This window comes from Anser cygnoides, chromosome 8 (assembly GCF_040182565.1).
Source record: "Anser cygnoides isolate HZ-2024a breed goose chromosome 8, Taihu_goose_T2T_genome, whole genome shotgun sequence".
Classification (NCBI taxonomy): domain Eukaryota; kingdom Metazoa; phylum Chordata; class Aves; order Anseriformes; family Anatidae; genus Anser; species Anser cygnoides.
Genome location: NC_089880.1, coordinates 13,553,177 through 13,567,088, shown reverse-complemented (window position 1 = coordinate 13,567,088; position 13,912 = coordinate 13,553,177). Strand labels below are relative to the sequence as shown.

The following is a 13,912-nucleotide window of genomic DNA, read 5'->3' as shown; positions in this document are numbered from 1 at the left end:
TTAGTTTCGAATTAGCAAAATGAGGCAAGTATTAAAATATGTGATGTGGAAAAATCAGGCTCTAGATTAGGTTACTACCGACTGACAAGGAGAGGAAGTTTCATTAACTGGAAACATAAGAAGGAACCACAGGTTTTTAAGATAAGTCTACGTCCTAGCTTTCTTTCCAGGGGATGCTCTGCTCCTAGCTTGTGGCTCATAGCAACACTCAACGGCTAGGTTGTTGAAACAGCGCTTTCATCCGTGTAACCATTAAAAATGCATAGCTTAATGCCAGAGGAAAGCCATGGTTTTCATTGGTAAAGTACATGATATTCAAATTGAAATGCGTAGAAAATAGTAAGAAACAAATAAAGTATTTGTTCCTTTATCGTATAGAGCTTCACTTCAGTAGGTATATTGTCTTACAGTCAGTACTGATGTGTGTTGTTCCTTGAACTCAGGCAAATGGGAGCAGCATTTCTGACGGGGGCTCTGAGGTCTTAGGCTCCTGCTCACTCTACGCTCTCTGACGGTAACTGTATATTACGTGAACAAGGCAGCGGTGGTTGTTGGTTATTTCTGTTGCCACCTTTCAGTCTCAGTGCTGTTTGTGCCAGTGTGTGCCTAACAGATTAGGAAGAATACCAGTTACAGTGGGAGGGACAGCAGGTGATTCTGTTAATTTAAGTAGTTGATACAAAGGCTCCCTTTTTTTTTTTAAAAAAAAAAAAAAGTTTCTAAATTGCCCAGGCTTAGGAGGAGTATTTGTTATTTTTATATTATTCTGCATCTGGACTGTAAAGGACCTTCTGGGCCAAAGAAATGCTTCTCTGCTGAATCGCACCATTACATGACATGGCAGCCATTTTATAAGCTAGTAATAGCAGCAATATTGTTGGTGGAAGGCCATTTTTTGCTTTTTGCATTACTCTCGTTCCAGTCTAAACCTACTACTGAGCTTTTTACACTTCCCTGGTCTTAGATCAACGGTGTCCTTTATCTTAAATAGCCCTCTTGCAGAGACATGCTGGTGTTTATCACCTTCAAGTATTTATAGATATCAATCATTTTCTTTACTAAGCAAATCAATGTTCTTGGTATTCTTGAACTCTTGAATATCTTAGTAGTGGTCTTCTGCATCTGCTCAAATCTGTGTTCGTCTGTTTGGATGTGAATGACGGGATCTTTGAGAGAGGTTGCGTTGTGTTTCCTGTGTTGACGTTGTATTCCTTATTTCTAGAAGAATCTACTTTATCTGATTACCATTAGGATTGTATTGTTCTCATATGTTTGTATGGAATAATATTCATGATTAACCAGTGTGATCCACAAATCCTGTTTCACCACTTTAGGTATGGAGGACTTCAGTAAGGGCAAAAATTTTGAATAAAATTATTCTGTACCAAAATACACATTTACATTTCACTTCTTAATTAACAGATTACAGATTATAAATTTTGTTATTTCACTTCCAAGGCACTAACTTCTTTGAATAGACATTTGACCTAATCTGTCTTGGATTTTTTCTGTGATTTATCTCCTGCATTACCACTTAATGCCAACCCAGAACTTTAAAATCAGATCTGAAATCTTGTTCTGTGTTAAAGGCATAGCACAAAAATTTATGCTCATGTGAAGCAGACATAGCAAAGATAGCCAGAGTAGTGATTCAGTGTTGTAGGCACTGGATTCTGTTGTTCGTGGTTAAGTTACACGTATTTCTTCAGGGAGCTATGTGGCTTGTGTTGTAACCCAAATAGCCGGTGTCCCATCCCTGAGGATAAAGCCTCCTTTTGTCACTCAACACATGCCTGGTGCTGAAATTACCACTTGCCACTATCTTCATTTGCCGTCTTCACTTGCCACTATATTCATTCTGAGTAGCAATTGTCAGCTATCACTTATATGTAAAATTGATATTTTTTTCCCTGTTTGCATCAATTTACACTTGTCTACATTGACTTCTAATTTACCGTACTATTTCCCAGTCATTCAGTCTCTTACAGTCCTTCTGCAATTCTTTACTGTAATCCCGTGTCTTTAAAACGTTGAATAATTTAGTAACATTTGCCAACATTGTGACCTCGAGATTCTCCCTCTTTTCCAAGCCATTTAAGAACAGGTTAACCAGCATGGACCCCAACACAGATCACTATTGCCACGAAAATTAACTTTGTTGTGTTCTCTCTAATAATGTTAAAGATGTAAACGTCACTAAATTCAGATTACACAGTTGTGATTAGACCTGGAGAACACAAAGGACAAAGTAATTTCTGATAAGATAAAAGGTAAAGCTCTCATTGTGGGCATGATGTAATTGGTATGGATTTTGAGTTGTTCTGGTGCGGAATTTGTCTTATTCTTTATAAAAATAAACTTGAAAGAGAGCTTTCTATTTTATTCTCTTAGTTTTAGATTCCATTTAGCTTTTCAAAGCCAGTTATTTTCGCCACTAAAACACTAAACACTAAAATGTTAAAGGCAATCCAATTCCTTTTTTTTTTTCTGACAGTTGACATAGAAAAGAGAGATGTTATCATACATAGGCAATTAGCAATTGATATAGCAATTATGAAAATGTTCAGTGTATCTCAGTGCTGACCTTTCAGTACCATGCCCCATTATCATAAACATTTTATATTCTTGTCAACATAAAGCACAGGATAGGAGGTAGGACTAGCGGTGCTTTTGCAGGGAAGATGGGGACAGAGGGAAGATACACTTGGCTGGGCTATGGGAGAATGTGGAGAGTGTGTGGGCAGGGGAAGCAGAAAGGGAGAAAGGAATCCATGGCACTTACACGCGTGTATAACCCAGTGCCAGGGGTATGGATGTTGCATGGATAGGAAGGCCAGAAACAGAGAATTGTACTTAAAAGCCCAGATAGTCTACAATATGGAAATCAAAGCTCAAATAATAGGTGTTTAGCGTATGATATTCTACTTTGTGTGCAAGTTACTGCCTTCTGGGCCATTTTCAGGTTTTAAGTTGACTTCAGTAAGGCCCTTCTGAAGAATACAGGACAGCAAGCTATCGGTGGGGTGAGAGCAGTGCTGAAGGCACAGATAGGAACAGTGAAGTCTACATGAAAGGAAAATCACAATTCCTCATCAGACATGGGTAAAAATAAGATGCAGTGTTCAATTAGGATGTGGAAGTATCTGAGAATGGCAGGGAGTGTAAAAATTCTCAAACTGCAAATCTAAATGACAGATCACTGTTATGCTGTGTGAAGAACTGGCATCATTTTTTCCCACGTACTGTTTTGATATTCCCCCCCACCTTCTCTTCCAAAGAAGAGGCACAACAACAACAACAGTGAAAGCCACAAAGTTTTTGTAGAATGAGAGCTGAAAAACCTAATAAACACTGGACGTTGGATTTTAGCTGATAATTCAGTTTTTTTGTGAAGCTTTGGAACTTTTCAAGACCTCTTTTTAAACAAGTAATCCAGGCCTGATGTAAAAATTGTAATGATGGTAGTAGACCACATCCCTTGGGATGCTAGTCCTGTAGTTAATTTTCCTCATTCCTAAAAATTTGAACCTTATTTCTAACCTGAATTCATCTGGATTTAGCCTGTAACTATTGGATCCTATTACAACTTTCTAGAATTAAAGACTTTAATTAATAATCACTTCATTCCATTATTCATAAGCCCAGACCTTACCCAAAGTGAACCATATGCGAAACTCTGTAAAGATGAGAGCTAGTAGCTTATTAAGCTTGATTTATGCAAGAAAAAAATTAAGGCTTTCTATATGGACAGCACTCTGAGTTCTCTGCACACAAGTTGTGTTTGGTCACCACGGACTCTTCCCATTCACCCCTATGCTGCCGGTTACTTCTGTATCTTCCTTGTTTCCCAAAGCACACAACAGAACGCTCTTATTTCTTCCTTTTAATATTTTGAGTAATATTTTCATTCCCATATTGAGGATAGAACCTGGATGTCTCTTGAATATCATGCGTGCCAGCAGGTGTTTAAGCTAGATGTAAGCACTTGAAAAATTCCAAAAAAAATATAAAGATCTACTTTCTTTTCTTTAAACCCCTTTGCTCTACAAACATAGTTCAGTGAGGTGGGACTTCAAGCTGTGATGTATAACCGGTCGTGGTCCTTGCCTATGCACAGAGCACAAGCCCAGCCTGGACAGAAGCGCCATCACCTCTCTCTTCACAGTCCTGCTCTGTGCTCTGCTCCATCTGCAAGGCAGTGTTTCACAGCCTGCGGTACTTCTTCAACCAGCTTTCAGGTGGCAACCTGTATAAAAGAGCTCGTTCAATACTGCACAAAATTTGCTGGTGCTTTAGTCAACTTCAATCCCATTTTGCCCCAGGAGAGTTCGCTGAGGCCTCGTTGTTGTCAGCTGTTGTCTCTGACCTGTGACTTCTGCTCTTTCTGCTGCATCCACTCTCCCACCTGCTTCACGTGTCTCCTTGAGCCAAGGTGACCCATGTGCATGGGGAGATTTTCAGTGATATCGTCCTTTTTTCATTTCTTCTTCCAAGAAAACTTGCTTGTATTAGAAAGGAGTCCAGTATGGGTGCTGTACCAGACTGTATGAAATGAATTTATTTTTCTCTGCATTTTGCAGTTTTTATTTATGCTTGTTCGTGGCATATTAAAACTAATGTTCATATTTGAACTACTTGTGAACATCTTTCTTATTTCAATTCAGCAAACCCAAGCTACTGATTTTTACTTTACATTAGTATTTTAAATGATTTTTCTTGACACGATAGACAAATGGCTTTTATATCAAAAATAATGTATTTGCAGAAGTGTTTGCAATTACTGTGCTTTAGATCTCCAGATCTCCTTGCAGTATTTTAAATTATCGCCTTTCTCTGTGTTGGAATCTGTGCGATATCACCGCTGTGATGGAGAAGTGTATTGTTCTGTTACAGAGCCCAGGTTATAATTAGGCAGTGCAAAAGGGAAGCAGCATAAAAACACGCTTTCTAAAATACAGAACCGCAGTAATAGCCCACTGTGTTGTCCTTAACCAGATGGCAGAGGCACCTGGCCTGTTCCCCGCACAGGGAAGATGCGAGGCAATTTAATGTGTGACATCACAGCGTTTTCCTTACAAACGTGCAGTTAATTTCTAGAACCAATTGAAATGCACATGCTGACATCATCCCCTCTCTACTGATTGTATCCAGGTTTAGAAACGCCTCTGGAGAAGACAGTGCTGGAAATGATCGTTATTTAAATTATTTAACTCGATCCTGCGCAGGCTAGGCTACGTCTCCTGGCTTTTCACAAGCCGGCTGCTGCCCTCCTCGCCAGCAGTCCCTGTCGGTGTCCTTGCCCCTCTCCTGTTCGGCGGCCTGGAAGGGAGGAGGGTCTCTGCCCTACCTGCCCGGCTCCGGATTGCACTTTGTCTGTGCTTGCGTTATTCAGAAGCAGATCGACCAAAAGTCATTCCAGTGCCTGGCAGGCTGATTTCTCCCTAAACATCGAGCGTTAGAGGACGCGGTTCATATACACGAGCCTGGGATCCAGCAGCAAAACCCGTCACAGTTGAATTGATGTAAGGTAGACGGGGAGGGGGAGCTCATCCGTCCAGCCGCTCACTATTGGCTTCTTATTACGGCATTCTCCCCCGAGACGCACGCTGCATGCTCATTCACCCCCTCCCAGCCCCCTCCTCTCCTACCCCTTCATTACTGATGCACAGCAAGAGGCAGCAGCAGCAGCCGCCACGCTTGTCACGGATCCGAGCTTGCAATGAGCTCATCCTTTTCTCTTTGCAGCTTCCTAACTGCCCTGGCTTTATTGCTCTTATTGCTGCTGCTGTCTGCTCACACGCACAGTCTCAGACACGCTGAGCCCTGAGAGCTCTCCATTGCTTTCCTTCTGTCAGAGCTTTCCTGCACTCATTTTCTGCCATTTTTCTGCTTTTTAGGTACATTTTAGATCCATGTTTTCTTTGGTTTCTTTTTCAAATCTACTTCGGACTCTGGCTGAGCCAGCACAGTGGATCATATTTTTCCTTGATTCTTAGCAAAGATGCTTTTCTCGTTTTGAGAGTGTCTGCTGTGCTGTAGACGCCCATCTGAACCGATATCAAAGAGCTCAGTCTGGCTCTTCTAGCACTGCACTTTTTGAAATTGTGGTTAAAAGCCTGTTCTTCTCACTCTGGATACTTACTACTTACTGCTCATGGAAGAAGGGGTACCTTGCAAAACCCCAGCTGCCAAGCTCACACCACCTGTCAAAAAGTCACAGGACATGCATGACGAGAGAAGCAAGCTGGTGAATGAGTATGCATGTCGGGTGCTGGAACTTCTGGGGATGGGGCATCGCCTGTTTGTGCCTCGGCTGCTTGCGGTGAGATCACGTTTTCTTGAAATTAAATTCATTGTGAATTTGCCATCTTTCCTCCCAAACCTGCTTTCCCCCCAGGATTCTTTATGCTGAACGGAGGTGTGAGAGGTCCCTTCTTTTTTTTCTTTGGCTTCTCACAACCCTAAGCACCGACTCTTTCTTCTTCCCAGTAGCCTGGGAGGGCTGAACACAGGTCCTGCTGGTGGGAGCCAGTGCCACTCCTTCAGTAGCCCGAAGGGTCGCGACCAGGTCTGCATTACCAAAAATCTTTTTTAAAGCTGTGAATGCTTTTGTTCTCAGTTCTGCAATGACTGCAGATAAGCAGCATGCCCTGTCTACTTCTAGGTGCTGATGGAAAGTGCGTTAATTCTCTGCAGTTCAAATCTTACACTTGTGACATTAAAGGTTTGTTTTAAGCATTCATAGCATTTAAGCTGTGTTGATGTATTTTGGTTTTCTGCTCTTTCTATATTTGGTTTTGACAAGGCAGGTGACACCGTGTAAAAAAAGTTTAAAATACGTGTGTGGAATTATCTGGGAAATAAATTGTTAAAGATGTTTTTATCTGTCATAGCAACTGATGTCTGTGTGTGAAATGGCCTGAAATTGGCATGGCATCTTATGGTACACAGTACGCCTTCATCATTGCTGCTGCTGTACAAAACACACCCAAAGCCACAAAATAGCAGAGAATCCGAAAGTCGGCAACTAGCCCTAGCTGGGTCTGCTCTGGGGTGCCATAAACCGAGCTACAGCCCTGGGGCATGCCTGCTCAGTGGTGTGACACCAGAATGTCATTTTAATGTGATGCCTGGGAAAAGAGTGCTTTTGCTGACCTGTACCATGTTCTTGTGGTTTGGTGCCTTTCCTTCATTTCCACGCCCTGTGTAGTCCTGTATTGTGGTGTTATGGAGTGACCTGTCTTGCATTTTCATCGTGCTGCTGAACCTCTGCTCTGTGTTCTGCAGTACCCTCGGATAAATGACGGTGATCTGTGTATTGTAAGATGCTCAAAAAAAAAGAAAAAAAAAGCGGGTAGCTGAGCCTGTGTGTTCCAAACGTTGTGAGATGGTAGGTACAATATTCACAAAGTCTTAAATTGCTAGTAAAGTGAAGATGAATTTGGATACCTACAGGCACTTGTAGAATTGGGCGTAGTGCCTGCCGTAAGGGCTAATAATGCATGGCTGAAGCTGCTGTATTTGTAAGCATTATGCCAGTCTAGCTCAAAGTGCACCTAAACCTTCTTCCATCCCATCCTGCTGCTTTAGTGCTGTTGGTCTCCTGGGCAAGGACTGCCAAATCATTCTGAATTGTCTTGTGATGAGCTCTAAGGAAGCAGAGGCAAACACACAAAGCTCTTTTTCACTTGACTTAATCAGGCTTTGGAGCTGGCCCTCCTGATAGGGCATACCAGGGAATTCAGTGTACTTCAGCAGCCAGACATCTGAGCTTTGCTGAATGACATTATTTTATTTATTTTAAAAAAAAGGGGTGGGGGGGAAGAAAAAAGGCAAAACAATACAAACAATGCTTGTGTTATTAAAGAACCTTGATTTGTGAAATGAATGTGGTTTTCTGCCAGGTTTTATTAGCTAAATATACCTCTTTTGACATATATCCCTTCTGACATATACCCATTCCATGGAGGAGTAGAGGCTGTTTCTGATGATTTTTAAACAAATTAGAAAAGCCTGAGGACCAAGAATTTGTACTTTAATCAGAACTAAAGATACTTCCAAACCTTGGACTTTCATGAAATTAAGAACTAGATTCTTTTGTGCATACATAAGCATCTTCCTCTGCTGTGGTTTGGGGAATAAATGCCTATGACAGGCAGAATATATACCATTGTAGTGTTATTTGAAAAATATAATCTGTAACCTCAGAAAAATTCAGATCACCTGCTCACTGGCATCAGTTATATGTGATGACGAGCAAGTGGAACAGCACTAATTCTGTGTGGGTTTTTCCCCTTGGGGATATCTGTGGGTGGGTAGAGCTAGGAGATTTTTTGTTTGCTCTTGCACACATTCATCAATATTTTATGGGGCAGAATGAACATTACCTTTCCTAAGTCTGGATCTGCACACAAACACTGGTGCAATTTTGAGCAGAGGTGCACTGCTGTCTGTAGGCAGTGGGCAAGCAGAGGATCCCTGCTGGATGCCAACTCATCGTGCACAAAACCTCAGCTAGGCCTTCTGAAAACTTTTGCCTGTAGTCAGATTATATTTTTTTCCTGTGACACTTTTATACCGAGCTGTGTTTTACAGAGAACACAGATTTTAACAGAAAAAAAAATATTTGTGACAGTATAGCTTTCCCAGCAAAGAAGAGCGTAGAAGTGATGCCAGTAAAAAGAGGCTTTTGATGGATCATGTTGGAAGTGCATGCCAGCGCACCGGTGGCAGGGTAGCTTTGCCAGTCCATCTGTCCCCGTCCTGGATTCCAAGTCCACCCATCTTGGTGCACCTTGGAAGCTCAGCAGGTCAACTTCCTCCTCTTGGAGCCATTTAACAGATCTCAGGTCAAAGGGCAGCGCAGCGCAAAATCGTGCAACATGCAGCATTGCAGTCTGCTGCGACCAGTGGGAAGGGAACCATCAGGTTAGAAAAAACACCTCCCATACCTTCATGTTACACTGCAGGTTCTACAAGAACTTGAAACCACACAGTGCATGTTAAGGATTAAATGTTATAGTCTGCAAAATTAGTGTAAAAGTACGTGTAAGCATTTTGAATTTTCTGATAGCAAATTTAATAGTGGAGTGGAGTATGGCTGGATTCTTCTCTGCCTTTTACTTTGTCTTGTTGCTGATCCATATTCCTTAGATTGTAAAGCACGCACTTTGTGTTCACCCACATTCTATAGAAATTCTGCATATATATACTGTATGCATAGAACACTACAGATTTTTTTTATCTGTTTGTGTAAAAGAGGAAGAATTAAATTAAGGAAGTGCCATGTGGTTGATCTGAAATTTCTTCTGCTCTATAAGTTCCCAGGTGGGAACAGGAGATACAGTTGGTACAGTCAGTAAGGAATGAGACTGCAGAATTAATAATTGAAGACAGAAAAATTAAATTAAAGAAAAAAGCCAAGCCTATGTCTTAATCACATTTCCCTAAGTATTTTGGAGATGGCAGTAGTAACAGTATTTACTTTAAAATGATAATAATAATGAAAACATTATTTAAGTCTCAAAAAAAAAGAGCTGAGGTGATCTGTTTTTCAGAACTTTGCAATTTCACAGAACTTTGTCTATTGACTTGAAAGTTTGCTGACTAATTCTGCAAAAGGGCTTGTCCTAAGTTTCAAATAATCCAATTAAGATAATTTTATGAACATATTGAAATACTTAAGTGATGTGGGAAGGACATGTGAGGGAACATGTATAGCCAAACCCTAAAAAGCAAGCTGAGAGTTCAGAAGATCATTGGAAGTTCACGTTATGTTCATAGTTCTCAGTGAGCCTCGTCTTTTACCTGTTGTTTTTCTTCATATATTTTATACAAAAATATGATTATTTAAGAATTACATCTTGAATATTAAAAAACTCCCTGAAGTCCCCATGTGCCCCAAAATACAATGTACCTGCCAAATGTGAATTATCGCTTCATTAGACTTACAGATGGTTTATTGAAATGAGTTGTTCAGGAGATCCATGAGCTGAGTGACACGAACCAGCAAATTTACAAATCTCTGCCTGTCAAACAGCTGCCAAAAGGTGCCTGAAATGTCTTTATGATTTATTGATTAAAATCACAAAATGTCAAGAAATGTGAATAATAAAACAACAATGCTATACACTTTTTTGTACTGCATATATTGTATATGTATAAAAAATGTACTTGCATATGTATTTGTATACACATACTGATTTTTGTTGTTTCCTGTTTTTAATTAGTACCTGAAAAGCTTTGTTTGCATAATTTAGACAAAAAAAGCATAAACTATACAAAATGCACAACCCGGTTAACATTGCTCTCAAAAGATTACTTTGATTTCTTCTGATTTTAATAGTGAAACTCTAACTTTCTGGTCAACAGATTATTTTAATGAAATGAAAATACCCAGCAAAGTAGGAAGAGCTGAATGTTAGGGGTCTACCTCACTTTATTGAACTATCTCACTTTATTGAACTGTATAATATTCTGGTTTATAACCTCTCACGACTGTAATCCTACTTCAGCAGATTCCATCGTAGAAGTTCTCATTCCCATGATTCACCATGGTTCTTACCAGATTTTCACTGACTACAAGTTTTTCAGGGTTGAGACCTCAAAATTCTCAATAGCTTCGATATTATGAGAATAATTTGTTTTGGTGTTGCTAAAATGTTATTCTAGCAGTGATTCAAACAAAAGCCTGGGGAAATAAATCTGACTAAATTTTTACATGTAATCACTGTTGTTCTGACACATTTGCCTCTGTCATTATGGCATTTATTTTTTTAATGACGTGCTATGGACACAAAAGGTAGGTGCATCTGCTTTCCTAAAGTTTAGTGGGGTGATTTAATTGTTGATTGTTAACATTTTTTTAATTTATTTTTTTTCCTCCTCTGATTTTGAATAATAATAAAAATAATAATTCAAAACTCTCAATGGGAGTTTTTAGAAAAAGACTTTTTTAGAAAAATTTAAGAAAGGTTAAAATGAAATACAAAATTCAGATGAAAATTTCTAGTCGTGCCCCCTTAGAAAAATACCTGCTTAAAATTAGGATAGCTCATCTCCTAATAAAATGGTAAAACTTTGGCAAAAAAAAAGTGTGTTTGGTGTTTGTTTAGTGTTGGGAGTGAGTGTCCAGAAGTTGTAATTAAAAACACCCTCCCACTCTGTTGGAAGCACATAGCAAGCAGCCTGTCTTGGAGATTACCCTGGCTTGCAGCATTGCAGTATCTGAGCACCTTCTGCGTAAAACGGATAACAGCAGCCACAGGGGTTTTACACATTGCTTGGTGCCCCCTTGCACCTTGGTCGGAATTGTGGCCAGGGCCGGGAGAGGCTGCGAGGAAGAAGAGGGGACTGGAAATGTAGCAGCAAGCTTGACTCCAAAGAGGGCAAATGTATAATGTTGTAGGGAAATCTGTTTGACCCGTACGGCAAACACAGCTGTCAGCATCGCAGAGAGAGAAGGGGGGAAGTCACTTTGGAGTTGGCTGGTTATTAAACCAATTACTGCTTTTCTAGCACCGTTACCCAGCTGAACTTTGCCCAAAATGGCTCGGTTGTCAGCGCGGCTTCTGGCACAGAGCACTGCTTGGTGCCAGCAGGTCGCCCCAAATACTGCCCGCTGTGCATCCGAAGCACTGACCAAGCCTCAAGCATGGCAAAAGCGTATACAGCCTTACTAAACCTTCTCCAGAAGAAAAACAGCATGCAGAGGAGGAAATGGATGTGTTGGCCATAGCTATGTTCACGAGTGGGTCTGATTCATTAGATACCTAAGTGCACCAGCTCTCTGTCAACATGACATCGGTCTTGTCAGATGGAGCCTCAGCCAGATAGTCCTTCTGCCAAATTTCTGTGGACAGAATCAGATGTGAGAGTTTGTAAAACTGAGCATTTCTCATCCACATCCTGAAGGCAGCTTTTGTTGTGTCCCTGTAGTGATGACCCAGCAGCTTCCTTGGCTGCAAGTGAAGGATCAAAGAGATCTTGAGGGAACTCTGAGCAGCTTGAAGACAAAGTTAGAAAATGCTGCAGTCAAAGGGCAACAGATCTGCCAAAGCAACTTCAGCTGCATTTAGAGTTTTCTCACTCTTACCTTGTGATTAATGTAGCGGAAACTACTAGTAAGTCTTCAGCAGGGTGTACGGTATGATCATCTCCAGAAATACATAGGGTGATAGATAAATGTGTACAATGGATATTTTGTTCTTATGTGGTCTTGATTGAGGAAGCCAAAGGACACGTTGCTGTGCCGTCCCCACAGTGGAAGGTTGGACACCGAGCAGTGATGATTATGGGTGCTTGGGTGGCAGACCTCTGATGTCAGCTCATGTTCTCCGCTATCAGAAATGCTGGATAACCATGAAAATGCCCTCTTAAATTCTGTGGTTCCCGGTTATGTTCATCATTTAAAATCCATTCAAAAACCCTTCTCCATTTCCCCATCAGATAAAGCTTGGTCAAACTGCTATGTTTTTGTGGACCCTCTGTGCAGGCTGCTGTAGCATTTTTAGCAGGACTATGGAAAATGTCAAGCCATGTTGGAGGCTTGCTGTTGCATGCTCGTAATATCTGCGGTACCACATTGAAGTTCAGTTTGCTTTGGGAAGCAATATACTTGTACTTTTAAGAAAGTGTTTTACATAGTAGGTTTAATTATTTTCATGTAAATGAGCTACTGAGACTAGTTAATATGATACATAGGGAGGATTTGTAAATAAAACCCATTAGTAATTTTTTTTCTGTTGTAGTGAGAATTAAATTTATTTCTACTTATTTGAAACAAATTTAACACCCAGGAGAAATAAGACTTTCATCTAGTCTCACCTCTTTCATGACAAGGACTGCTGTTTTCCCAGTTCTCCCAGTGCAGAGCCAGATCCGGTGTGTTTGGCTGCAGCGTGTTTGCTGGAAAGAGGTTGTCTGAAAGCAGCAAAGGTTTTTGGGTGGGTGAGAGGATAGCTAAGGAAAGGGGAGTCCCTTCAGCAAAGGGGCCTGTGTCTCTCTGGAAGTGTTGGCCGAAGTGTGGTGGTACACAGCTCCAGCCTCCGTGGTGCTGCTCTGTACACTGGCACGTGTTCCTTTGTTCCTTCTGGTTTAAAAGACATTCACATTTTGAGGTGATGTCCTGAATGTCTTGTCTGGCTGTACGGTCTCTGTGAACCTTTTAAAGGAACAGTCTAAAGGCTTGCTTTTGCATATCTATAAAATCTCCTGGTATAGTTCTCTCATCTCCAAAAATTAATACGTTTGTCCCTGACCCATGAATCATATTACTCCGTCAGTAGCAGAACTGGATTAATGCTGAGTGTTTAACATTTTCTGACCTGTTAAGCTTGATACCACGGCGAGAGGTACAGTCTTATGAGAGATATAGAAATAAACATGTGAAACATTTTCTGGCACAGTGTTCTTTGAGAAATTGTGTCACAGACTTCTACACATTGACTTGCTGATGCCTCTTATGAGTCATATGCATTTTTGCTTCTGCTGTTCATGTCTGCAACCATATCTATGTATCTATGTATTATCTTTTTAGGGTAGCGTTATAAAAATCAGCGATGTTCTAAAGCGTAAGCTCTCTAAAAATGTTACAGATTCTCCTAGGTTTTTATTGTTTGCTTGGTTTTGTTTTGTTTTGTTTTTTTCCCTTACTCAGTTTCATCTTGACAGGCTTAGCCAGAATCCCTTTCTTACCCTGCAGGTACAGAAGGATGAAATACGTTAATGTGTTGTAGTCCTCTGATTGTGCTGCTCTGCCTGGGATTCCTGGGATAAGTTTTAGCCTCTGTCTTGTTTCATGAGAAATGGATTAGAGAGCCGATTTTAAAGAGGATGTTTTTTGGGCTAATGTGAATTTTGGTGGTTTGGAATGCAGTCAGTAAATGACAAATCCAGTAAAAGAGCATGACTA

General features: G+C 40.6%; 1 protein-coding gene across 7 annotated transcripts in view; it reads left to right on the top strand.

The window, feature by feature from the left end:
- RABGAP1L (RAB GTPase activating protein 1 like) overlaps nt 1–13,912 on the top strand; it is a 248,438-nt gene that overhangs the window by 170,555 nt on the left and 63,971 nt on the right. Inside the window, exon 1 of one of the 7 annotated variants that reach the window (XM_048073424.2) lies at nt 5,702–6,322. The exons of the other annotated variants lie outside the window; for them this stretch is intronic. Within the exon in view, the coding sequence (XP_047929381.1) occupies nt 6,155–6,322 (168 nt within the window). The 5' untranslated portion in view covers nt 5,702–6,154. Of the gene's footprint in view, nt 1–5,701; nt 6,323–13,912 lie in introns of those variants that run through there. 7 annotated transcript variants of the gene reach the window in all.